General features: G+C 39.5%; 1 protein-coding gene and 1 long non-coding RNA gene across 3 annotated transcripts in view; one reads left to right on the top strand and one right to left on the bottom strand.

Annotated features, from left to right (window-relative positions):
* The window catches only part of ACOT9 (acyl-CoA thioesterase 9), an 89,148-nt gene extending 86,451 nt beyond the window's left edge, over nucleotides 1-2,697 (bottom strand). For both annotated transcript variants that reach the window (XM_053706363.1, XM_053706362.1), the window contains exons 1-2: nucleotides 2,576-2,697; nucleotides 408-499 (exon numbers count right to left, since the gene is read on the bottom strand). In XM_053706363.1, coding sequence (XP_053562338.1) covers nucleotides 408-499; nucleotides 2,576-2,592 — 109 coding nt within the window. In that variant the 5' untranslated portion in view covers nucleotides 2,593-2,697. The remainder of the gene's footprint in view (nucleotides 1-407; nucleotides 500-2,575) is intronic.
* Nucleotides 2,667-25,692, top strand: LOC128653210 (uncharacterized). Its single transcript, XR_008401339.1, has 3 exons — nucleotides 2,667-2,744; nucleotides 8,243-8,451; nucleotides 24,544-25,692. It is a non-coding gene; the product is annotated as an uncharacterized LOC128653210 (long non-coding RNA).
* Nucleotides 25,693-25,703: the final 11 nt, after the last annotated feature.

Genomic DNA, 25,703 nt, shown 5'->3' on the forward strand with positions numbered 1-25,703 from the left:
AAAATAAAATAGATTCAACTATTAGTATAATTTCTAAGTATTTTAACATTATAATATAGAGTTTAATTTTATTGTTTCCATTTAAGGGACATAAAGTTTCAATATGAAAATAATCTTAAAAAAAAAAAAAAACAACGGATGTGGTTTTTTTTTTTTTTTTTGAGGGGTGGATGTAAACTAGAAGATTTGTATTTTCTACAATGTAAGTGGCATTCATCTGGAGAAGAGGATGAGATCAACAGAAGCAGCCTCTTAGTGCACAACTTTAGAGTAAACTGGAATACAATTCTGTTTATTAAATAAATGAATAAGGAATTATTATACTAATTCAAGTAAAAACAACTAAGCATTCATATGTTATATTTATTTATATTTTGCACCCCTTGATAGATTAGGCTCAATATTACCTTCATTCATATCAGGGAGCTGATCCTTAGAATTTAATGTGCCAGCTGTCATCAAAGACCTGCTGAGAAGTCGAGATGACAAACCACAGAGCCTGGAACAAATGGAAGAAAAAAAAAAAAAAAAAAAAGATATGACAAACATTAAATTCAGCAACAAGATGACAAAATTGTATATCAGAACAAAAAAGTACTAAAAACTATACAAATGGAGGATAAATTACAGCATGCAGATCAAGGTCAGACCTTGCTATCCAGGAAAACAGTGTGTATATTAATCATACAGAGCATTTTGGGCACAGGATGTATATTTTTCGTACAGCTCATATTTGTGCCTAGGTATATTGGACAAAAAGGAAACCGCAATAGGTGTTGTGCCTGTCTAATTAAAGGGGCAATGTACTGTAATTTTCTATCTCCTTTAGTATGTTCCCAATTATCTACTTTATCTGCTGAGTGTATAAAATGGTTTACAATAAACAGTTTATTTAACTTTATTTTGTCATTTGTATTAGTTTATTTTTTTTTCTGTATCCCCACCTATACTGGAAATAGAAAAGCTAGAAGGTTTAGATTAAATTGTGATCCCAATGGAGAGGGAGGAGTGACCTAGAGATACTAAAATGTTATGTTTCCATTGTTCTCTGTATTGTTATTTGAGCAACCAGTGAAAAATAGGATCAGGAAGATGTTTACAAGATGTTTACAAATACCTTCTTCTCCTGAAACAACGGATCGCCGATCCCACACCTGCAGCGCCTCTGTACTTTGTCAGCAATGACGAAATCGTCTCTCAACAATTAGCTCCCCCCCCCAGGATCGTTCATCTAATGAGGCCACGCCGTGATTGGAGGAAGCCGGTTTTGTCATTGCTGTGTTGGTACAACAGAAAGAAGCAGGCGGGGCAATCGGCAAACCTGTGTTTCAGGAGAAGAAGGTAAGTATTTGTAAAATCCGGTGCAATGTAAATTTTCATGAATGAAAGTGCCCCTGTTTTTAATATTTTTTTTTTTAAAAACGGGCACTGATTTATGAAGGTTGACATTCACTTTAACTAACAGTCATGAAAATGAATGCTACACCTGTATTTGTATGTATTTGTACATATCCAATACTTAGAAAATATGCCCTGACAATTATATTATTATAGACAAAGCAGTTACACAAGTTTAGCAGCCAGTCCCATATCTGGAGCACAATATGGCAGCAGTTTTGCAAGAATGTTGATGGCAGAACTATTTCCTGCCATTTAGTGCTCCAGATGCCTACCTAGATATCTCTTCAGCACAGAATATCATGGGAACAAAGTGAATTTGATAACAAAAGTAAATTCAAAACTTTTTTTAAATTGTATTCTCTCTCTTAATCATAAGATAATTTTGGGGGGTTTCATATCCCTTTAATAAAAAAAATAATAAGTAGCTACTCTAATAAAAATATATACCGTATATATTTTTTTCTATGTAAAAGATCCTTTGACTTTTATCATGCATTTTTTATAACAACTTTAAAAGGTCAAAATTGCAAATGGCTACATTGTGCAGTTATCATTTGTGAGATTGCCCGCAGCGTAACAATAAACCCCACTTTAAACATGTTTCAATGTTGCTATGCAGAATAAAATGACTGTATGGCAAAATGTGCTAAGAAATTGAAGGTTGATGTAGCTTTGAACTGCTTGTAACAGTGAAACACGGTCCAGAAAACCAAATGTTATCAATGTAAAAAGAACCTAAAACTGAACTGCAGATCCCGGAATCTGGTTTGCAAAGTTATTGAGTTTGACAAAGCAAACCAGTACCATTGCAGGGGGGAATTCATAACTCTGATTTAACCATAATAATACGTATTCGAGTACTATTTCCTAATCCAAAATTCAATTTGTGGGTTACACTGCCAACCACACCCATCTAGCTCATGCCATTCCCTTAACACACTCAGATTCACACCAGTCACTGCACTAGCCGAAGTTATATGTTTTAGTAGTGCCAATGTGTCCTCAACCATAACCCCTATGATTGACAGAGACGTCTAGCAGCCAAATGGTTAAGGGGATTCCTTCTGACGTCATCAGCATCTTCCACGCATTAGTATCTTCTTGTGTAGGAATTTATATTCTATCGAGTTGCAGGTTGGCGACCTCTCAGGTGACATTTGTGTAAGTCCTTTACCTGACTGCGGCCAGCATGGTTGCGATCAAGGGAATACGGTATCTGGAAGGAGCTTGAGGCAGCAGCGTTACAGGGACAAGAATCTTGGACTCGCCCTCAAGACAGGTCAGACAAGCCCACTCTGCAGCTTGTCACTTCGCTTGAGTCCTCCCATAACAAAGAGACTAAGGTAAGGGGGGAAGAGTGCCGCCTATTCCTAACCATAGAGATGCGCAGCACTGGTTATGTGTTGAATGTTTTGGTTTTACATTTAGAAACGTTCTAAATAAGTCTATATTTAAGGGCAGGGATTCTGACACATCTGGCACAGAAAGCCCAAAATTAGTTCGTTTACGGATTGACCACACATTATATTACAAGATGATGTTTTAAGAGAAATTGTTAACACGGTTTAACCCTTTGCGTGCTAACCACTTTCCCACCTGGGTGCTAAGCTGTTTTAAAGGGACAGTATACACTCATTTTCATATAACTGCATGTAATAGTAGGCTTACCAGAAGTCCCACTTTTACTGGGATTGTCCCGGTTTGGAGGCGCTGTCCCAGTGTCCCACCCAGTTGTTCATTCTGTCCCAGTAGGGTTGCCACCTCCAGGTTTCAAATCATGTGTCCGGGTTTCAGACCACCTGAAACCCAGACACATTATTCAAAATGACTGGACTGTGGCTCTCCAGCATAGTTGGATGCTGGTACTTTGTTACATACAGCCCTGCTTAGCTTAATGTTCGTGTCCTTCAAAGTTTACATTTAGTAATACAGGCTGAGTGAGCAGCATAGGGTTTTTTTCAATTTTGTAGTAGTACTTGGTTTATTTTTCTAAGAATTTAACACCCCCCCGACCCCTGGTGACATCACCGGTAATACACCTTTAGGGGAATCATATGGGTATGACTAGGAAGTACAAACAGGCAGGATTTTTGGCCTGGATCTTGCTTTACTTCATGCAGGATAGCATTTTGGCTATAATCTTCCTGCATTATGGTATAGAGTAGCGTCTTAAACAGCTTTAGCAGGTACGTGTTTATTTTTTACTTTCATTCAATGTTGTATTTATGCCTTATCAGTATTTGGCTCTGTTCCTTAATTAGACACATAAAACACATATTACACTGCAGACATTAAATTGTGAAATTGATAATTATGAAAGTGATAATTATGCTTGATGTTTGGCATTATTTAGAATCTGAGATTTAGATTAATGATTTATTTGCCATGACAACGTAATGGTGCCTTTTTCACTAGGGGGTGGTGTTATGGTCTATTTAAACTTTGATTCACTTGTTTGACTGAGGAAGGGTAGAGTATCCACGTAACATTACGCAAATAAAAGCTACTACTTTAAAAGGACTGGTAATTGCCACGCCCCCTTGACCACGTTCCTGACCACACCCCCACTGGCACCGCACCTGGTGGTCCCAGTTTCACCTCTAAAAATTATGGTAAGCCTATGTAATAGACACTCATATAAAGAATACGATGCACAGACAGGGATAGGCAAGGTGTCCGTACACGGACACTGGTGTCCGTGACTAGCCCTTTCAGTGTCCGCCACAACCTTAGTATATCTTTTCTTTCTGATTAAATAATAGGAATAAAAAAAATTATGTAGTGTGAATAAAGTTAGTGGCTTGTCAAGAGACTGCTAGTGATATTGGGTGATAAGTTATGGAATAAATAAAGCCTGAGTGAAATACTGGATGTGTATCTGCATCTGTATAATAACACCCAGCTCTATAAAAGACACTGTAGTGACACTGGCACATGCGTATAGCCAGACAAGGGCTGATTATAGGGTCAGTGGTATCTGCATCAGTATAATAACACCCAACACTATATAATGACACAGAGTGACACTGACACATGGGTATAGCCATAGAAGGGCTGGTTATAGAATCAATGGTATCTGCATCAGTATAATAACACTGAGCACTATATAATGACACAGTAGTGACACTGGCACATGGGTATAGCCAGAGGAGGGCTGGTTATAGGATCAGTGGTATCTGCATCAGTATAATAACACCCAGCATTATACAAATACACAGTAGTGACACTGACTCAAGGGTATAGCCAGAGGAGGGCTGATTATAGGATCAGTGGTATCTGCATCAGTATAATAACACCCAGCGCTATATAATGACACAGTAGTGACACTGGCACATGGGTATAGCCAGACAAGGGCTGGTTATAGGGTCAGTGGTATCTGCATCAGTATAATAACACCCAACACTATATAATGACACAGAGTGACACTGACACATGGGTATAGCCATAGAAGGGCTGGTTATAGAATCAATGGTATCTGCATCAGTATAATAACACTGAGCACTATATAATGACACAGTAGTGACACTGGCACATGGGTATAGCCAGAGGAGGGCTGGTTATAGCATCAGTGATATCTGCATCAGTATAATAACACCAAGCACTATATAATAATGTTTTTAATTTCAAATGTACCTTGGTGTCCTTCACTAAGGTCTGTACTTTGGAAAATGTCCGCGACAGCCTTTGTCTGCGCCTATCCCTGTGCACAGATAAGATACTGATCTAAAAATCCAGTATAAAATGGTTTAAAAACTTAATTATAAGTTTAGCTCTGCTGAAAAGGTAGCTGGAAAACCCACTGCAAGTGGGAAATAAAACACTCCCCCCCATCCCCCTTCTTTTGCATATGAAAAGACCCTTTACACAAACAGGAGCAAGCTGGAGTAGGTAGCTGACGGTATTCTCATAAAACTTTGGGGCTTGGTTAGGAGTCTGAAAATCAGAGCAATGTTATTTAAAAATAAGCAAAACTATACATATTTTTAAAAAGAAAACTTTATGGGCTATATAAATAGATAATCTAAAAAACATTTATGCAAAGAAAAAATGAGTGTATAATGCCCTTTAAGTATGATTTTTTTTTTTTAATATTTTTTTTTTTAACTTTTTTTTTCCCCAGCTCCCCATGACTTACATTGTTGGAAAGGTTAGCCGATAACTTTTCCAACGGTGGGTCTTGAGGGTCTGTAGCTGCTTAGATGCCTGAGATACAGGCTTCTAAGCAGCATGCCCCCTTTTCCTTTTTGAAAAAGAAGGAATCTAAGCTAAGGAGCCAGCCTATTTTGGGTTCAGCACAATTGAGAGCACTTGTTTATTGGTGGGTGAATTTATCCACCATTCAGCAAGAACAACCAGGCATCTAACCTTACATTCTTGCTTTTCAAATAAAGATACCAAGAGAATGAAGAAAATGTGATAATAGGAGTAAATTAGAAAGTTGCTTAAAAGTGCGTGCTCTATCTGAATCACACAAAAAAACATTTGGGTTCAGTGTCCATTTAAGTTTACAAATGTAGGTCAATAAAACACTTGTTTTAGATTTTTGTGAATCTAGTTTAGTAGCGGACCTACTCAACAGAGGGCCCTGCGGTACCAGCTGGCATCAATGATAGACTAGTTCCACCCCCAATCTCTAACCTGCAAGGCTGGAAGAGGACAATTATTTTTAGAGAATACGCTTCATGTTGACACCCACCTGACACAAATTTGGAAAGTTGCCACATAAATCGGTTGTAGTAAACAGGTTACACTCTCATATATTTAACATCACTTTTTTGTGCTTTTATTTGAAAAAAGTACAATTGCATACAATCAAAAACAACATTTAGTTTATCTTGTATTATTTAATTTAACAACACTTTTTAGATGTTCAAATTTATTTATTTATTTTTGTACAAGATCTGGTAAATCCCTTCAGGGGCTCCACAGCTCCTAGAATTTTACTTTTGTCTTCAAAATATCTGTACAGTATACAAAATAATAGGCTAACACCCCATTCTTGCTGTCTCCTAAATTTTTAACGCCTGTAGTGTAATTTATCATTCTTTGTACGGGCACGTTTCTCACAAAAAATAAGTACAAATACATGCCTAAGGACACAATAGACGATTAGTACAATCACGTTTACAATTTACATACACATCTAACATTATACTATACAATACATATAACAGCTCCTATAGGTGTATTACTGATATGTTTAATTCTCTATTGTATTGTAAGAACAGGGGTTGAGTTTCTGTTGCACATGTAAATTGTATTGTCTTACAGTACTGTGTAAAGGGATGATTTACATTACATCTTCAATGTAGGAGGCGGTGCTGCTTTGAATATATCCCCGAATATCAGAGCAGAATTGCCACCCACTGAAATGTATGGTAAGACACCTCTCGGTGATGCCTCCTTTAAACAGTACTGTAATGGATCCCTTTTGAATATTTAGCCCCTTGTGGCACTTTCAATCATCAGGGCCTGCTATAATATGTAAAAAAAGGTTGCTAAACTCACCCTGAATGTGCCGTTGCACATCACTAAACTCAGCGGCTCCGGCCACCCACATCTCTCTTCTACCAATGAGGTGACGCTTGTACCTCTAAACCAATAGCCATGCGTGCATACAGAACACTGTCAGTTGACACACACGGCTATTGGTTTAGAGGTGCAAACGTCACCTCATTGAAGGAGAGCAATGTGCTGTGGGCGTCCGGAGAGCTAAGTTTAGCAATGTGCAACGGCACATTCAGGGCCTAGTAGATGAGCAGTGGTATTAGAGGTGGCTTTTAAGACATCTCGCCACTTGCAGGAACTGACCCTTTTTTATGATAATTCCACCAGGGTAACCCCTGCAAGTGTTGGTGTGAAAACCATATCTGATCTGGCAGTGTTTAGATAATCAGGGCCTAGGAGATGAGCAGTGGTATTGGAGGAGGCTTTTATATATATTTTATTTCACCGCAGCATCAGTGGAGTCTAGGATGGCAGCAGCAGTCAGCAGCAATATTGGCTGAGGTTTTTGCATATATCAACCAATCAACTGCAACAACAGCTGAGTGTAGGAGGGCAGTAGCTGTATTTAAAGTTAGCAGCATCAGAGTCTAGGAAGGCAGCAGCATTCAGCAGTGTTATTAGAAACAAGCCTTAACCATTTTAGATGCACTACTCTCCTTTCTTAAAGGGACAGAAAAGTCAAAATTAAACTTTAATGGATTGGATAGAGCAGGCACTTTTAAACAACTTTCTAATTTACTTCTATTATAAATTTTGCTTTATTTTCTTGGTATCTTTTGTTAAAGATTACTCCCAGGTGAGCTCAGGAACGTGCACATGGTTTTAGTCATCTGACAGTAGTATTTGCAACAATGTTTATAGAAATAGTAGAGTTGCACATGTCCGTAGCACTCTATAAGAGCAGTGTTTGTATGTATATACATCATTGCTATAAGCATTGCTGCCAGATGGCTAAAGACGTGTACACTCCTGAGCTCATCTAGCATTACTCTTTAACAAAGTATTCCAAGAAAACAAAGCCAAATTGATAATAGAAGTAAATTGGAAAGTTGTTTAAAATTACATGCTGTATCTAAATCACCAAAGTTTAATTGTGACTTTACTTTGCCTTTAAGGGGACTTCAGGGGGTCCCCACAAAACAGCTATTGCCTCTACCCAAAATGCAGCTGTTCCACTCAGCTGTGTGGAGCTACTGTTACAGCTCCTGGTAGGAGTTGCCAACATATCTGTCTCCTGCTGCTGTACTTCTGCTCTAACAGTATGTTCCGTATTGTTTGCCTTTTCTTGGTCTACCCACACCCTGCAAATCTGTTTCTCCCTTCATGTTTGCAGGCTATTACTCTTGGAAGCTATTTGCCTCTTAATTGTGGGATCAAAGCTGGTGGCAAGCATCAGTTCATCAGATTTTTGCAGAAGCTCTCACATGTGACCTTTCAGTTGCTCCTTGAGCCTCCTGACGAATCCAGCTATATCACTAATTAGTATTCAACCAGGAACATCTTCACGATTTTCAAGGAAGGCATCCATCTTGAGTGAACAAGGTAAGGACTTGACCTAGACTAGCAGTATTCTGGTTCACATTCTCAGGTATCCCAAATAGTGATGTCGCGAACCTAAAAATTTGGGATTGCGAACGGTGAACGCGTAGTTCTGCAAAAGTTTGCGAACGGGCGAACCGCCATAGACTTCAATAGGCAGGCGAATTTTAAAACCCAGAAATATTATGTAGAAAAAAATGGATATAACAGAGCACTCAAATGGTACTAGTAATGAATGGTTTTATATGATGAGTTTGCAGGATAGGGTAATATAAAACATAACTTTTAATATTTGTTAAAATAAAATATGTTGTGACAAACATTCACACAATCAGGTGTATATAAAAACATTTAAAATAAATGATAAATGCTGAGATACCCGGTATTAACCATTAACAGTGTGTTAAGTGGGTAGGTCTGGCAAGGAAGCACCATAAAATGCTCACGGATTGCACGGAAACTAGTCTAAAAAGAGGATTGACCTCACACAAAATTAACTGACTGGTGCAATACTGGAGCGGTGCTATCACTTGTCAGAATCCCACACAATTGAATTAGCTCAAATAAAGTTGCACTAACACTCCTATAATTATATTGGGCTGTAGTGAGCCTGTTCACAATTCAACAGCCAAAAACAAATACCAACAGAGTAACTATGTATCCATATCTAATATCACAGTTACGGTATTTAACACACTAGTAAATTAACACTCAGCATTTAACAGAGGGCCTGATGCGCATTTCGCCACGTCCGTGGCTTTCTCAAATTTTAAAACCCACAGGGACTCTTTCTATCCACAACAGTGATGGAAAAGTTGTTTCAAGGGGACTAACACCTGGACTGTGGCATGCCGGAGGGGGATCCATGGCAAAACTCCCATGGAAAATTACACAGTTGATGCAGAGTCTGGTTTTAATCCATAAAGGGCATAAATCACCTAACATTCCTAAATTGGAATAACGTGCTTTAAAACATCAGGTATGATGTTGTATCAATCAGGTAGTGTAAGGGTTACGCCCGCTTCACAGTGCGCAGTGTAGGTGATATACCTGCCCTGTCCATGCTTTGCAGACCAGGTATCAGTGGTCAGATGGACACTGTGTGCCAGACATGCCATTATAGCAGACTTATATGGCTTTGGCGTTGCTTTTTGGTAATTAGAAGGCTGCTAAATGCCACTGCGCACCACACGTGTTTTATGCCCAGCAGTGAAGGGGTTAATTAGGGAGCATGTAGGCAGCTTGTAGAGTTAATTTTAGCTTAAGTGTAGTGTAGTAGAAAACCCAAAGTATTGATCCAGGCCCATTTTGGTATATTTCATGCCACCATTTCACTGCCAAATGCGATCAAATAAAAAAAAAATTGTTCACTTTTTCACAAACTTTAGGTTTCTCACAGAAATTATTTACAAACAACTTATGCAATTATGGCATAAATTGTTGTAAATGCTTCTCTGGGATCCCCTTTGTTCAGAAATAGCAGACTTATATGGCTTTGGCGTTGCTTTTTGGTAATTAGAAGGCTGCTAAATGCCACTGCGCACCACACGTGTTTTATGCCCAGCAGTGAAGGGGTTAATTAGGGAGCATGTAGGCAGCTTGTAGAGTTAATTTTAGCTTAAGTGTAGTGTAGTAGACAACCCAAAGTATTGATCTAGGCCCATTTTGGTATATTTCATGCCACCATTTTACCGCCAAATGCGATCAAATTTTAAAAAAAACTTAAATTTTTTCGCAACTTTAGGTTTCTTACTGAAATTATTTACAAACAGCTTGTGCAATTATGGCACAAATGGTTGTAAATGCTTCTCTGGGATCCCCTTTGTTCAGAAATAGCAGACATATATGACTTTGGCGTTGCTTTCTGGTAATTAGAAGGCCGCTAAATGCTGCTGCGCATCACACATGTATTATGGCTAGCAGTGAAGGGGTTAATTAGGTAGTTTGTAGGGAGCTTGCAGGGTTAATTTTAACTTTAGTGTAGAGATCAGCCTCCCACCTGACACATCAGACCCCTGATCCCTCCCAAACAGCTCCCTTCCCTCCCCCACCCCACAATTGTCCCCGCCATCCTAAGTACTGGCAGAAAGTCTGCCAGTACTAAAATAAAAGGTTTTTAATTTTTTTTATTTAGAATATTTACATATGCTGTGGTGTAGCATCCCCCCTTAGCCCCCAACCTCCCTGATCCCCCCCAAAACAGCTCTCTAACCCTCCCCATCTGCCTTATTGGCGGCCATCTTGGGTACTGGCAACTGTCTGCTATTATTTCACAGTCAAAAAAGTGTTGTTTTTTTTAAATGTACACTACTGTTACACCAGATATGAGTGGTGGCACTGGGCAAGTGCCTGACACACACGCTGGCAGGCAGGCAACTGCAATTAGATTACACAGAAAAAAAAAAAAAAGCAGACTGATGTTGGGTTTTTTGGGGTGCTGTACTTACAGCAGAGATCAGATGAGTCCTTCAGGACTGTAGTGGACACTGAATACACTAGCCTAGCTATCGATTTCCCTATTAAATCAGCAGCAGCTACACTGTCCCTCCTCTCACTAAGAATGCAGCTTCCAAATGAATCTAAAATGGATGCTGTCCAGGAGGTGGGAGGGTCTGGGAGGGAGGGTCTGCTGCTGATTGGCTGTAATGTGTCTTCTGACTGTGAGGTAGTGGGTCAAAGTTTACTCAATGATGACGAATAGGGGGTGGATCGAACATCGCATATGTTCGCCCGCCGCGGCGAACGCGAACATGCTATGTTCGCCGGGAACTATTCGCCGACGAACTATTCGCAACATCACTAATCCCAAACACTAGAGTTCAGAATATAGACCAATCCATATCATTATTCATACCCTCAGGGGAGAGAGTATTTAACTTAAAAATCCAAAAGGCTAAAAGGAGCTGTCTATCTCTTCCCTTACATGGCTAATACTATGTCTGGGTAGTAGGAAATTATCTGCTACGGGGGCCCTCTCATCCTTGTTTCTGATCCCAGACCCTCCTATTAGTCTTTCCAAAAAAGCCCATCCCACACTTAATAAGATAGATAACATACTCAGCATTGTATGTATAATATCCTCTGATACAATTTTCTTTCCCTGTTCTGAACTCTGGTGTTTGGGATACTTTAATGTTTTTGCAGGAAGCTTAGGTAATAGTTGAAATAATATGGTTGTATATGTTGAAGGTACTTCTGAGGAGCGTATAGGAATAGACAGGTATAGGGATTGTGTATTATAGTAGTATTTCTGTGGAGGGCGCTATTTAAAATATAATGAAAGGTGTTGCAATGTTAAATGTTAATATTGTTAATCAAGGCGCCCCCTAGGGTATACAGTAAAACTTTGATGAATCACAATTGTTTGTAAGCATGATTAAGTGTTGTGTCCCGAAACACTGCAGTGTATTTTTACCTTCTTGTCCTTGCACAATAAATATGAACTAAATTAAATAAGATCAATTTTTGGATGGTGCGCCTTCTTCTCTTTTATATGTTTTGTGCCCTGTGCACTTGTCATCGAGTGGTACATCCTCTACTCTCACTGTTGCTGGACTGCTATTTGGGATATATTGTGCTCTCCTACTGTGCACCATCCTCCTAAGAGCCTGCAATATATTGTCAGTGGTGTGCTGCTCATACAACCCCTTGGCATGATTGGTGCACCTGCTGATCTACCAACATTCTCATGTCATGACGAGAGTTGCCTGCTGCATTATCCACATCGCCATCAGACATCCTGAGCTGCCAGGGCCACCAGTGAGCCATCAGGAAGAGGAAGGTATGATGGCCACTAGAAACACTCCATAAAGTGCATTCACTGTCCAGCAGCCTTCAACAGCTCCTCCAACTCTGCAATGCAGGAACATTAGGGGACTACATTACTTCTGAAAGTTCTGCAGTGGTATTGGAGAGCAGGGGCCTCCATCAGATGCTTAAAAGGCACCCAAACAGCTACCATCTGACCTATCAATCATGTTATTTTGCTTGACTGCTGCCTGGACATCCCCCTAGAGTGAAAACCCCCAAAATATTTTAAGGTGGGCTGAGCATGTTGTTGTGATGTTATATGTAGTCTCTGCCTCTGCTGACTGTCATCATAACTGTGCCCCATGTCATGCCTACTGTTGATAGTGCTCCACATAATTTTTTCCCTCACTGTCACAGTACTGTCTCTTTAAGGAGTGGATCCTGCTTTAGCCTCATTTTCGTTTTTACTACCTTTATAAGCAATGAAGCCTAAAGATTCATTGCTTGGTATTAGCTGGTTACTCCTGTTATACTCAGCCTCTCTCTTACTTGTGACACACCTGAACAAGTTTCAGTTATCTTGCTACTTGCTGTTGCCTGTTAGTGTATCCTGTGCCTCTCCGTATTCACCCTCTGCTCAGTAGCTGTTACCCTACTTCGTACCTCTGAATCCTGGCAAGTCTCCAACAGCTGTTGCATCGGAACTTCCTCTGACGTCACGGGCGGCCGCTCCAACTTTCTCTTTGCCTCCACGCTGACGCCGAGTTCGTTCAGCTTGCAGAACCGGATCGTTCAGCTCAATTACTTCAGTGAGCACACTTCCATCAAACCTTGCATCTTCCACAGTATTCCAGCACACCGGAACCTGAACTATTACTGGCACTCGGTGAGCTTAAAGATCTTTATTAACTTTCATTTATTAGTTTGCTTGTTTAGACTCATGTTTCTGCCATACTCTCTTAGCTTGTTTAATGAGACCAGAGAGACAAAGGCTAACACTAAGCATATGTTTTCCTTTACTCTGTCTCATGAAATTAAACTACTTATTATCATTGCCATTGTTTCTCAGATAAATAATGGTTGTGAATTAAACGGACAAACACCATTTTTTCATATTAAGATTTATTCAAGCATATTATGTGAAAAAGATATTTGTACATATTGCAATTCCAGAATAATTATTTGGGTTATTACAGAAATACCAAGCCTAAAGAAAAAGACCATAGTGACGGATCCTATGGAACTCTCAAACTATGTTGCAACATTAGATCAAAAAGTAGATCAGTTAAATGTCGGTCTTAGGGAGTTGCAGGTTGAGAATCAGACACTTAGAAAAATCATACAAGATAATTTAAAACCCATACAACCCCAAACAGAAACTATTAATGAACCACCTGTAAGTCCTCCAGAAAAATTTTCTGGAGACCGAAAACTTTTCAGGCAGTTTCTGAATTCATGTATACTTTTTATCACTTTGAAACCTAAAACTTTTAGTACTGACAAAATTAAGGTATTAACTGTCATGTCCTACCTCAGAGGAGAGCCTAGGGCATGGGCGGATAGCTTATTTGAACGGAATGACCCTATACTGAACTCCATTGATGATTTTTTTAAAGCCCTTTCCTCTCTATATGAGGATCCACACAAACAGCTAACAGCTGATAACAAATTAAGGTCTCTCAGACAGCAAAAAAGGGCAGTGGAGGATTACATTTCGGAGTTTAAAATTTGGCAGCAAGATTCCGGTTGGAATCAGATTTCCCTTAGAAATCAATTCAGGATTGGCCTCTCAGAGGCAATTAAAGATGAGTTTGCGAGAATAGATCTGCCAGAAGATCTTGAGCAATTAATGCAGCTCTCAATTAAGATTGACCACAGGCTCAGGGAAAGAAAGTTAGAAAAATCTACCTATGACTCACATACAAAATTGACAGAAAATAGATTAACATCACACACACAACGTTCAACTGATGAACCTATAGACATCGGAGTAATCCGAGGACCCCTGTCTCCAGAAGAAAAATTAAGACGTAGGACAAATCATCTATGTCTCTATTGTGGCTCTAAAGATCATGAGGTTACAGCTTGCCCATCCCTCAAGAAACAAAAAAAGGGTAAGCCTGAACTTCCAAATTCTGCAATTTTGTCTCTAACCACAGAAATGACTAACTGCTTACTTCCTGTCTCCTTACAGTGGGATCACCGACTCTTCCACTCTAAAGCAGTCATAGATTCTGGAGCTTTTTCCTGTTACATTGACACCAATTATGTAAAATTGAATAAAATTCCCCTTATCGCAAAAAACAAACCTGTAATGGTGTGTCTTATTGATGGTAAACAGTTAGAAACAGGACCAATAACACATCAAACCATTCCTATCCTGGTAACCACTCACACATCCCACAGGGAATACATTACATTTGATGTGATACAATCTCCTATTTTCCATATAGTGTTAGGGTTACAATGGTTACAAACACATCAACCCACAATTAACTGGTCAACTAGTACATTTGATTTCAGCTCAGAATATTGCAAGACAACATGCAATCCACAGATACCTATGTTAGCACTAACTGAGTCAAATCTTCCTTTAGAGTATCATGATCTAAAACAGGTTTTCAGTAAAATAGAGGCAGAAAATCTGCCCCCTCATCGTCCTTATGACTGTCCAATAGATTTAATCCCAGGATCTGACATACCATACGGACACATATTTCCACTTTCAGAACCAGAACTACAGAATTTAAAAACTTATATTAATGAAAACTTAAGAAAAGGGTTCATAAGACCCTCAACCTCTCCGGCTGGAGCAGGCATATTTTTTTGTCAGAAATAAAGACCAAACTTTACTGCCAATAGTAGATTACAGGGAATTAAACAAAAGAACACTCAAAGACAGATACCCATTACCCTTGATCCCTGAACTTATTGAGAGGCTTAAAGGCGCAAACATCTTTACAAAACTTGATCTAAGAGGAGCCTATAACCTCATCCGAATAAGACCAGGAGATGAGTGGCTAACCGCGTTCAGAACAAGGTACGGACTGTATGAATATACAGTCATGCCTTTTGGGCTGTGTAACGCCCCAGCCACATTTCAGCGATTTATAAATGATATTTTCAGGGATTTATTAGACACATCCATGGTAATATATCTAGATGACATTCTCATATATTCATCCAATTATGAGGACCACGTTAAACATGTCCGTGCAGTTTTACACAGATTGAAAGCACACAGTCTTTATGCTAAGCTTGAAAAATGTATATTTCATACACAAAACATTACATTCCTGGGATATAATATAACACCAAGTGGCATATCAATGGAACCCAATAAAATTCAAGTTATCCTTGATTGGCCCACACCAAGGAACAAACGTGACATCCAAAAGTTCCTTGGGTTTTCAAATTTCTACCGCAAATTCATTAAAAACTTTGCTGGTATAACAAAACCCCTAACAAATCTCACCAAATCAGACAGACCTTTCAACTGGACACCTGAGACTGAACAAGTCTTCCAGTTCCTAAAGACAAGTTTTACTACAGCACCAATTCTTAAGTATCCAGATCCCAATCTCCAGTATATACTGGAAGTTGATGCTTCTCACTATGCAATTGGTGCTATCCTATCTCAACGAAATTCACCACAAGAACGTATGCATCCAATAGCTTTCTACTCACGGGTTTTAACTACTTCTGAACTAAATTATCATGTCGGTGAGAAGGAGTTACTCACAATGAAAGCAGCATTAGAGCACTGGAGGCACCTCCTTGAGGGTACAAAAAATCCTATTCAGATCTATACTGATCATAGGAATTTACAATACCTAAAAACCCACAAAACTCTCACCTCTAGACAAGTTAGATGGAGTCTGTTTTTCACTAGGTTTTCTTATATCATTACATACAGAACTGCATCTAAAAATTCTAAAGCAGACATCTTATCAAGATTACCTGAGAAACCCACCAACTCAAAGTATCATGGCACTGTAATTCCTGATAACTGTATACAGAATAACCTTGGACTCCTTTTTGAACAAGATGGGAACCTCCAACAGGAACAACTCCTGGATAGCACTTTTCCAAAGGAAAAGCTTGAAAAACGTAATGATGGATTATTTTATTACTCCAACAGACTATACGTACCACCATCTTGGAGAAATTCCCTACTAAAAGGCCTGCATGATAGCAAACTCAGTGGACACCCTGGAATTCATAGAACCATAGAATTGATTAAAAGATCATACTGGTGGCCAAAGATGCAAGAGGACATAAGAACTTACATACAATGTTGTGAGACTTGCACTACCTCTAAAATAGACAAACAAAAACCAATCGGATATCTACTCTCTCTACCCGCTCCAGACAAACCATGGACTCACATAGCCACTGATTTTATCATAGAATTACCAAACTCAGATGGAAATAAAACGATTATGGTGGTAGTAGACCTATTCACGAAGATGTCTCATTTTATTCCTTTCCATAAATTGCCAACATCTTTAGAATCTGCTAATCTACTAATCCAACATGTTGTAAAGTTACATGGAATACCCCAATCCATAACAACAGACAGGGGAACGCAATTTACATCTCGGTTATGGAAGGAATTATGTAACGCATTACAAATCGAAAGACGCTTAAGTACTGCCTATCACCCCCAGACTAATGGGCAATGTGAGAGAACCAACCAATGGTTAGAAGAGTATTTAAGGTGTTATGTAACACAACATCAGGATAATTGGACCTCTCTACTCCCTCTGGCAGAATTCGCTCACAACAACTCCTACCACACCTCTATACAAACTACTCCTTTTTTTGCAAACTATGGTTTTCACCCCACATTCCATCTCAACACTCAAATAGACAGTGCCTGTCCGGTTGTGACAGATACTACCAACATAATTGCTGAAACATTCTCTATTCTATCGGACAACATAAGGTCTGCTCAGAAGAGACAACAGAATTATTATAATCTACGACGAAGGCCATCACCTAACTACTCACCTGGAGACTTAGTATGGTTATCCACTAAACATTTACGTTTAACAACTCCTACTAGGAAATTGAACAAATTCTTCATTGGACCCTTTCCCATCATTAAAATTATTAATAGCAATGCCGTTACCCTTGATTTACCTTCCCACTATAAAATTCATCCAACTTTCCATGTAAGTTTATTAAAGCCTTATAACGCCCTGAGAGGGGCCACTTTGCCTTCTGCTCATCAACCACCACTTGTACCAGAAACAGAATTTGAAATTCAAACGATTCTTGATTCAAGAATGGTTTCGGGAAAATTGCAATATTTGATTCGTTGGAAGGGTTATTCCTCGGAGGATGATTCTTGGGAACCTTCTGCCAACCTGTCAGCTCCCCGGTTGGTTTCCCTTTTTCATAGACGGCATCCGGATCGTCCAAGACCTTGACCCACGGAGTGGTTCGTCTTGGGGGGGCCCTCTGTCACAGTACTGTCTCTTTAAGGAGTGGATCCTGCTTTAGCCTCATTTTCGTTTTTACTACCTTTATAAGCAATGAAGCCTAAAGCTTCATTGCTTGGTATTAGCTGGTTACTCCTGTTATACTCAGCCTCTCTCTTACTTGTGACACACCTGAACAAGTTTCAGTTATCTTGCTACTTGCTGTTGCCTGTTAGTGTATCCTGTGCCTCTCCGTATTCACCCTCTGCTCAGTAGCTGTTACGCTACTTCGTACCTCTGAATCCTGGCAAGTCTCCAACAGCTGTTGCATCGGAACTTCCTCTGACGTCACGGGCGGCCGCTCCAACTTTCTCTTTGCCTCCACGCTGACGCCGAGTTCGTTCAGCTTGCAGAACTGGATCGTTCAGCTCAATTACTTCAGTGAGCACACTTCCATCAAACCTTGCATCTTCCACAGTATTCCAGCACACCGGAAACCTGAACTATTACTGGCACTCGGTGAGCTTAAAGATCTTTATTAACTTTCATTTATTAGTTTGCTTGTTTAGACTCATGTTTCTGCCATACTCTCTTAGCTTGTTTAATGAGACCAGAGAGACAAAGGCTAACACTAAGCATATGTTTTCCTTTACTCTGTCTCATGAAATTAAACTACTTATTATCATTGCCATTGTTTCTCAGATAAATAATGGTTATGAATTAAACGGACAAACACCATTTTTTCATATTAAGATTTATTCAAGCATATTATGTGAAAAAGATACTTGTACATATTGCAATTCCAGAATAATTATTTGGGTTATTACACTCACAGTCTTGTGGTGCAAACAGAGATGTTGGTCCATCTCGAAGTTAGTGGGATGACCCAACATTTTCTCACAGCTAACTTGTTTCCTGCACAATTTGCACTTAACAAAGTTTCCATCTCCAGTGCTGTCAAAGTGGCCCCACACTTTTGAGCTATGTGACACAGTTGCTGCCTCTACCTGTCCTTCTACCACTGTGGAGGTCTTCTTTGCAGTTTTAGATGTGGCACCACTATCTATCTCTGCCCTAACAGAAACACATTAGAAGGAAAGAAGTCTGCTTGTAGATACCTTACCTTATCAGCAGACCATGACTCAAACTATAAGGCCCTTATATCCAGAACAGTCAACGCAGCACTTTTTGCATTAATACAAGTTATTTGAACAGCTGCATCACAAATTAAACTGTTCAGTCTTGACCAACTTCAAGCAATCCTGAATTTCTTCAAGGGAAGGTTCTTGGTTAAATGAGGTCACAGATATCACACCAGACAACAGTAGCTTCAGACACACAGGCTACACTAACAGCTGGACAAAACATATAGTCTGACAGCTGAAAGGCTCTCCTGAGGAAACCATCAAGTTTTTTGTCCATCAGCTCTTTAAAAGAGGTACTGTCCTCTAAAAAAAAAAAAATGGTAGTCCATCTAGCCAAAGTGGAGATAACACCATCCACCTTTTGGAATAGTATCCCATACCTCAAATTTTTCAGAGGGTAAAGAGAATTTGTTTTTTAAATTTGGCGGATGGATAAAGGGAATGTCTGGTTTGTTTCATTTCTTGCTAAATAGCTCAGGAACTGGGAAGGTAGATAGATTCTTTGGGGCTGCCTTAAAGAACTTGTAAGGTGGAGGGTTTTCAATCTCCAAGGCAAGTAAAACTTCCCACAATAGAGTGAGCATGTATGTGCTCATCAGAAGGGGGTTCTGAGTTTTCGGAATAATTGTTTTCAGATGAGTAAGATAATTCTCTTTCAGTTGCACTACAGGAAGGTACATGGTATCTAGACTTGTCGATCCTTAATGAACTGTAAATATATGATATCTTCACAATAAACTAATGTTTTACAGTGCATAAGTGCAATAGTGTCAAGACAGGGGTTATTGTAATCTTAATGAATGAGCATTGTGCAGCAGGTGGGAAATTTTGCACCACCCCTGCGCCTACACTTCAGAGCCTGCACTTCAGCCTGTGGCTTAGGGGCTAATGATGAAAGATTCTCCTGAGAGAGATTTCCTTTGTCCCATGCTGACTCCCTATAAGAGAACCTCCTGACTTACCCTGGGCCATGTAATCCAGGGTAGGAAGGCAGCACACTTCTTCAAACAGGGGCATGTAAGGAGGCTAGCCAGGTCTTAACTGCACTTCCAAAATACAAACTGTTTTCAGCCACCTTTTCTTTAAAATGACCTTTATTCTTTAACCCCTTAACGACCAAGGACGTACGCCACACGTCCTCAAAAAAAAGTCAGTTAATGACCGAGGACGTGTGGCGTACGTCCTTGGTCTGGAAAGCAGCTGGAAGCGATCCTGCTCGCTTCCAGCTGCTTTCCGGTTATTGCAGTGATGCCTCGATATGGAGGCATCCTGCAATAACCCCCCTTGGCCATCCGATGCAGAGAGAGCCACTCTGTGGCCCTCTCTGCACCGGACATCGATGGCCGGTATCGTTGGTGGGTGGGAGCTTACGTGGGAGGCGGGTGGCGGCCATCGGTGCGCTATGTGGAGTGGAGGGGGGCGGGATCGGGGGGGCGGGAGCTACGGGGGCGCGCACGGGAGCGCGCGCGTGCACGGGGGTGGTGGGCGGGCGCGTGCACGGGGCGGGAGCGGGTGGGAACCGCTACACTACAGAAAAAAAAAAGTTAAAAAGTAAAAAAAAAACAAACTTAAATGCAATCTAAGGGTTTTGGAAGGGGTTGGTGGTTGGTCTCGGTGGGGGGGGAAAGCTACACTACAGAAAAGTGAATTTAAAAAAAAAAAAGGCTCATTTTGTTACAAAACTGGGTACTGGCAGACAGCTGCCAGTACCCAAGATGGCGCCCATTATTGCAGAGGGGAAGGGTTAGAGAGCAGTATGGTGGGGGATCAGTGAGGTTGGGGTCTAAGGGGGGATCCTACACATCAGCATATGTAAATATGCTTTTTTTTTAAAAAAAAAAAGGGCCAAATACCTTTTATTTTAGTACTGGCAGAGTTTCTGCCAGTACTTAAGATGGCGGGGACAATTGTGGGGTGGGGGAGGGAAGAGAGCTGTTTGGGAGGGATCAGGGGGTCTGATGTTTCAGGTGGGAGGCTGAGCTCTACACTAAAGCTAAAATTAACCCTGCAAGCTCCCTACAAGCTACATAATTAACCCCTTCACTGCTAGCCATAATACACGTGTGATGCGCAGCGGCATTTAGAGGCCTTCTAATTACCAAAAAGCAATGCCAAAGCCATATATGTCTGCTATTTCTGAACAAAGGGGATCCCAGAGAAGCATTTACAACCATTTGTGCCATAATTGCACAAGCTGTTTGTAAATAATTTAAGTTAGAAACCAAAAGTTTGTGAAAAAATTTGTGAAAAGTGAACAATTTTTTCTATTTGATTGCATTTGGCGGTGAAATGGTGGCATGAAATATACCAAAATGGGCCTAGATCAATACTTTGGGTTGTCTACTAAAAAAAAATATATACATGTCAATGGATATTCAGAGATTCCTGAAAGATATCAGTGCTCTAATGTAACTATCGCTAATTTTGAAAAGAAATGGTTTGGAAATAGCAAAGTGCTACTTGTATTTATGGCCCTATAGTTTACAAAAAAAGCAAAGAACATGTAAACATTGGGTATTTCTAAACTCAGGACAAAATTTAGAAACTATTTAGCATGGGTGTTTTTTGGTGGTTGTAGATGTGTAACAGATTTTGGGGGTCAAAGTTAGAAAAAGTGTGTTTTTTTCCATTTTTTCCTCATATTTTATAATTTTTTTTATAGTAAATTATAAGATATGATGAAAATAATGGTATCTTTAGAAAGTCCATTTAATGGCGAGAAAAACGGTATATAATATGTGTGGGTACAGTAAATGAGTAAGAGGAAAATTACAGCTAAACACAAACACCTCAAAAATGTAAAAATAGCCTTGGTCCCAAACGGACAGAAAATGGAAAAGTGATGTGGTCATTAAGGGGTTAAGCAGGGTCCCTGGGTACAAACATACAAACAATGTTTCAAGCCTGCAATAGGCTCTTAGTCATGTCATCTAAATTACATACAGGTTTGTCTCTCTTATACCTGTGCACATCTTATTAACCTATCATCAGCTGAATTCTGCTGCCATCATGTGGTCATTTCAAAAAGTACAGGTGTACATTTTCTTATGTTGTTCCTTGCACTATTCAGCTTGGATATATGCAATACAATCTATTAAAAACATCAATTAAAATACAAAACCTGTACATAAAAAAATAAAAAACTAGAATCATGCACGTTTTTCTACCAGGTAACTTATATAAATAGAGACCAATCAAAATCCCTGTTCAAACTTCGAAGGGGCAAGTGTATCCGTTTTTTTTTTTTTATCCAAAACATTTCTCCTCTCCTAGTAACATGCTCTATCACTTGAAACCTAAGTTGACTAATATTGTGACCCATGGAGAAGAAGTGAGAGGAAAGGGGTGCATCTTTATTTTTTGTTCTGATGTTGGACTGTGTTTAGTTATTCGTTCTCTGGCTTCCCTGCAGGTCTTGCCCACATAAATCCTAGTACATGGGCATTTGATGATGTATATTACAAAAGAGGATCTACAGGTTAGGTGTTCTCTAATCTTAAATTTGGTCCTATTGATAGGGTGAAGGGATTTTTTCACTTTTAATTTTGGAGCTGCAGTGGCTGCAGTTTAAACCGGGGTAGCACCCGGTTCTGGTCCGTCCAGTGGTTTTCTGGAAGCAAGAATATGTGGCTGGAAACAGTTTGTATTTTGGAATTACCCTGTTCCATACTCAGGGGGATGCGGCAGCCCTCTGCAGCAGGACATAGGCTCCATCTATTTTCGGGCAGTGAATTGCCTTGTATGACCTGTGGGGTTGGTGTCAGTGGAGATTTTTTTGGTTAGAGCGCTATAGATGCCCACGAATATACAGTATATCTGTGTGTTGTATACAAATGTTTTATAAGGTATATCACAAGATCAAAAATTATTTAATTCATAAGTAAACATTTAAGGGGACATTAAACACTTTCAGATGATAATATAACATGATAAATTGTATATATAAATAAAAACCTGCAATATATTTAATTATTTATTTTGTTCCCTTTTCCTCTAAATTCCATTCTAAAATTGTGAGCTTTTCAGTTCCTGTTAGAAATGGAAGTGCAGAAGATTGTTATATTCTACACAGCCATTGGCTGCACACTCTAGTGACCTATTTATAACTATACCTAATTGACCACAGCAGAGAAGGTAACCTAAGTTACAACATGGCAGCTCCCATTGTTTTATAGACACTAAAACTTTACACTTATTTTGTCAAAAATTAAACAACTAATAAAACGTTAAAGACATCTACATGTTATTCTCATATTAATCTTTTCTTTGAATGCATCATTATATCTAGCATTTATTTAGTGTTTGTGCTTTATGTCCCTTTAAGAACCTCAGGTTTCTATTTTGGAACAAGTTCTCGGGCCACACATGCATCCTATAATTGGTATATACTATATAAAGATAAAAATAGTCCATGAGCAATCATTATATTAAAGTGATTGTAAAGTTTAAGGAATTAGTGCCCAGTATCAAAAAATACTCTTAAAAACAGGAGCACTTTAATTAAACTTTACAAACACGTTTAAAAAAAAACCAAAAAAACAACTTACCATTTAGTTACAGTAAACAGAACGCCGATCTGCCGCCATCATCTCCTTCTGTATTTTGCAGATCGATGACGAATTCGGCTTCCTATAATTGTTGCGTGCCCCCATTGGTGTCCAGCTTGTGTTATTTGTATTCATCCATTTGTTCCTGGCAAGTTCATTCTCCTGTGAGTGAGGGATTTACAAACATCCCGTTATCCTAAGAACTCAGTAATAGCTCTCCAATGCGTGAGTTAGGTTTTGTTATTGGAAATTAAATGGTATTTCACTATTGAAAGTTCTTCTCTCCTTTAATAATTTGAAAACAACTTGTATACTATTTTTTTTTATTCCCACTTGTGTAATTGTTATATGTTATTTCATTGTTATTGGATGTATGTACTTTCATGTGTGAACCTCAATAAAAAAATATTTAAACAACAAAAAAACAGAGCTTCAGTAAGTGGAAGGGACAGGGGTGTTCCATGGACTGAACATGGGAGTTCCCAGGCTATGGGGTATATTTAATAAGCAGCGAATTCTGCTATCTACGCCTGTAGTTTTCGGCTCGCCTTTTAGGTGGCGGACTGCAATCATCCCGATCAGATACGATCTGGATGATTGACACCCCCTGCTAGATGTGCAGGGGACAGCATTGCACAAACATTTCACAAGAAATGCTTGTGCAATGTTAATGCTGTCAGCTGTCAGCATTTAGCGATGCTGGGTGGACATGATTTTCCCCTGTAAAATTCTTTATCCCAGAGAGCCTCATTACTTTCTATGGAAGGCATCTCTCATCTCTCTGGGACTTCCAGGTTCTGCACTTTTTCTTAAAGAATTCAATGAGTTTAGCCCCTGTGAAGTCTGCATTATAATTTATCTAGGGAATCTTTGCTTATCAAGCCCATAAGTAAGTAATAAAGCTCTCTGGTAAACTGAAGCTGTCAGGTTTTTTTTAAGTTTTATGTTAGATAGAAAAAATACAAAGTGCAATGTAATTTTTAAAATTTACACATAATTATACAATTTGTCAAAGTTACACAGCACAAGGTGTAAATGCAGTAGTACTCTCATGTCATGCAGTTTTATATTGCATGGGGATGGTCTCTCCTTCACATAAAGAAAGGCATGGAACACAAAAAGTAGTAAAATCTGCCTTTTTTAGAATTTCACTAGGAATCTTGTAGTGCTGGAGGATAACATAGTTGCCAACAGTCTGAATTTTGTCCTTGGGCTTTATTGTTCCAGAATTGTCCTGGAGACTTGAGCTATGTGGCCCTGCTGTGTTTGATTGCTTCCTGTGCATGGTGAAAAAGAAGTTGGGGTGTCAGCTGCCTCAGTCTGCAAAGTTAAGTACCGGGAGTTTTTTTTTTTTTCTTAGCCCTCTCCTCGTTTTCTCCTCCGTATCAGACAGCAATGTTTTTTTGTTTTTTTTTAACCTTAACATTGCGGGGTGGCCAGGCAGCTGAGTTACCCAAACAGCAAGCACCAGCACACTGTGCCCACTGTCCCTCCCAGCAAGTCTGCCCGATATTTCCTAAAAGTATAAACTCATCTAGTTCATAGGATAGCCTTATGCTTCTCCCAGGCATTCTTAAGGCTACCCACAGTGTTTGTCACTCCATAATTTAGAAGCCTTTTGCAGTATGACTGGGATAAACTGTAGTAGAGGTCTGAGAGTGGTCTTGTATATAGATACCTTATAACCCCCCCCCCCCTCTGTATTGGTTCTGTATGCTCTCTGCATTTATACATGTTTCGCTCTAACTGTTGTACTCTGTATTTATATAATTTGGGACATATCAGACCGTGTGTAGAGGTTGTTGAACATTGTGGAATAAGGTGATATTCCTTTGCAATGTGTTTGGAAACTTTTAAAACAAAAAAATGTGTACATGGGGCTTCTTGGACACAGGGGAGCAATGAGCCTTTCATCGGAGTAGAAGTAAAGTCTTCTCTTGTGCATGTATTCTAATTATTCAAACACTTTCTCAAGCTGTCATCTAAAACCTGTCCTGAAATCCATGCATCACAATTATTACCACTATTAAAGTTATTACTACTATTAAAGGTACATAAAACCCTTATAAAATATTTCCTGATTCAAATAGAGCATGCAACGTTCCATAGGGAGAGAGAGAGGGGGAGAGAAAAAAAGGGAGAGAAAAAAAACAAGGGCATTAAAGGGACATAAAACAAAAGTTATTCTTCCATGACTCAGATAAAGCAGACAATTAACGTCTATTGTCAAATGTGCTTTATTCTCTTGGCATCCTTTGTTGAAGGAACAGCAATGCACTACTGGGATCTAGCTGAACTAATAGGGTGAGCCAATCATAAGAGGCATATAAGTGCAGTTACCAATCAGCAGCTAGCGCCCAATTGTGCATTGTTGCTCTTGAGCCCAC

Source organism: Bombina bombina, chromosome 3 (genome assembly GCF_027579735.1).
Source record: "Bombina bombina isolate aBomBom1 chromosome 3, aBomBom1.pri, whole genome shotgun sequence".
Lineage (NCBI taxonomy): Eukaryota > Metazoa > Chordata > Amphibia > Anura > Bombinatoridae > Bombina > Bombina bombina.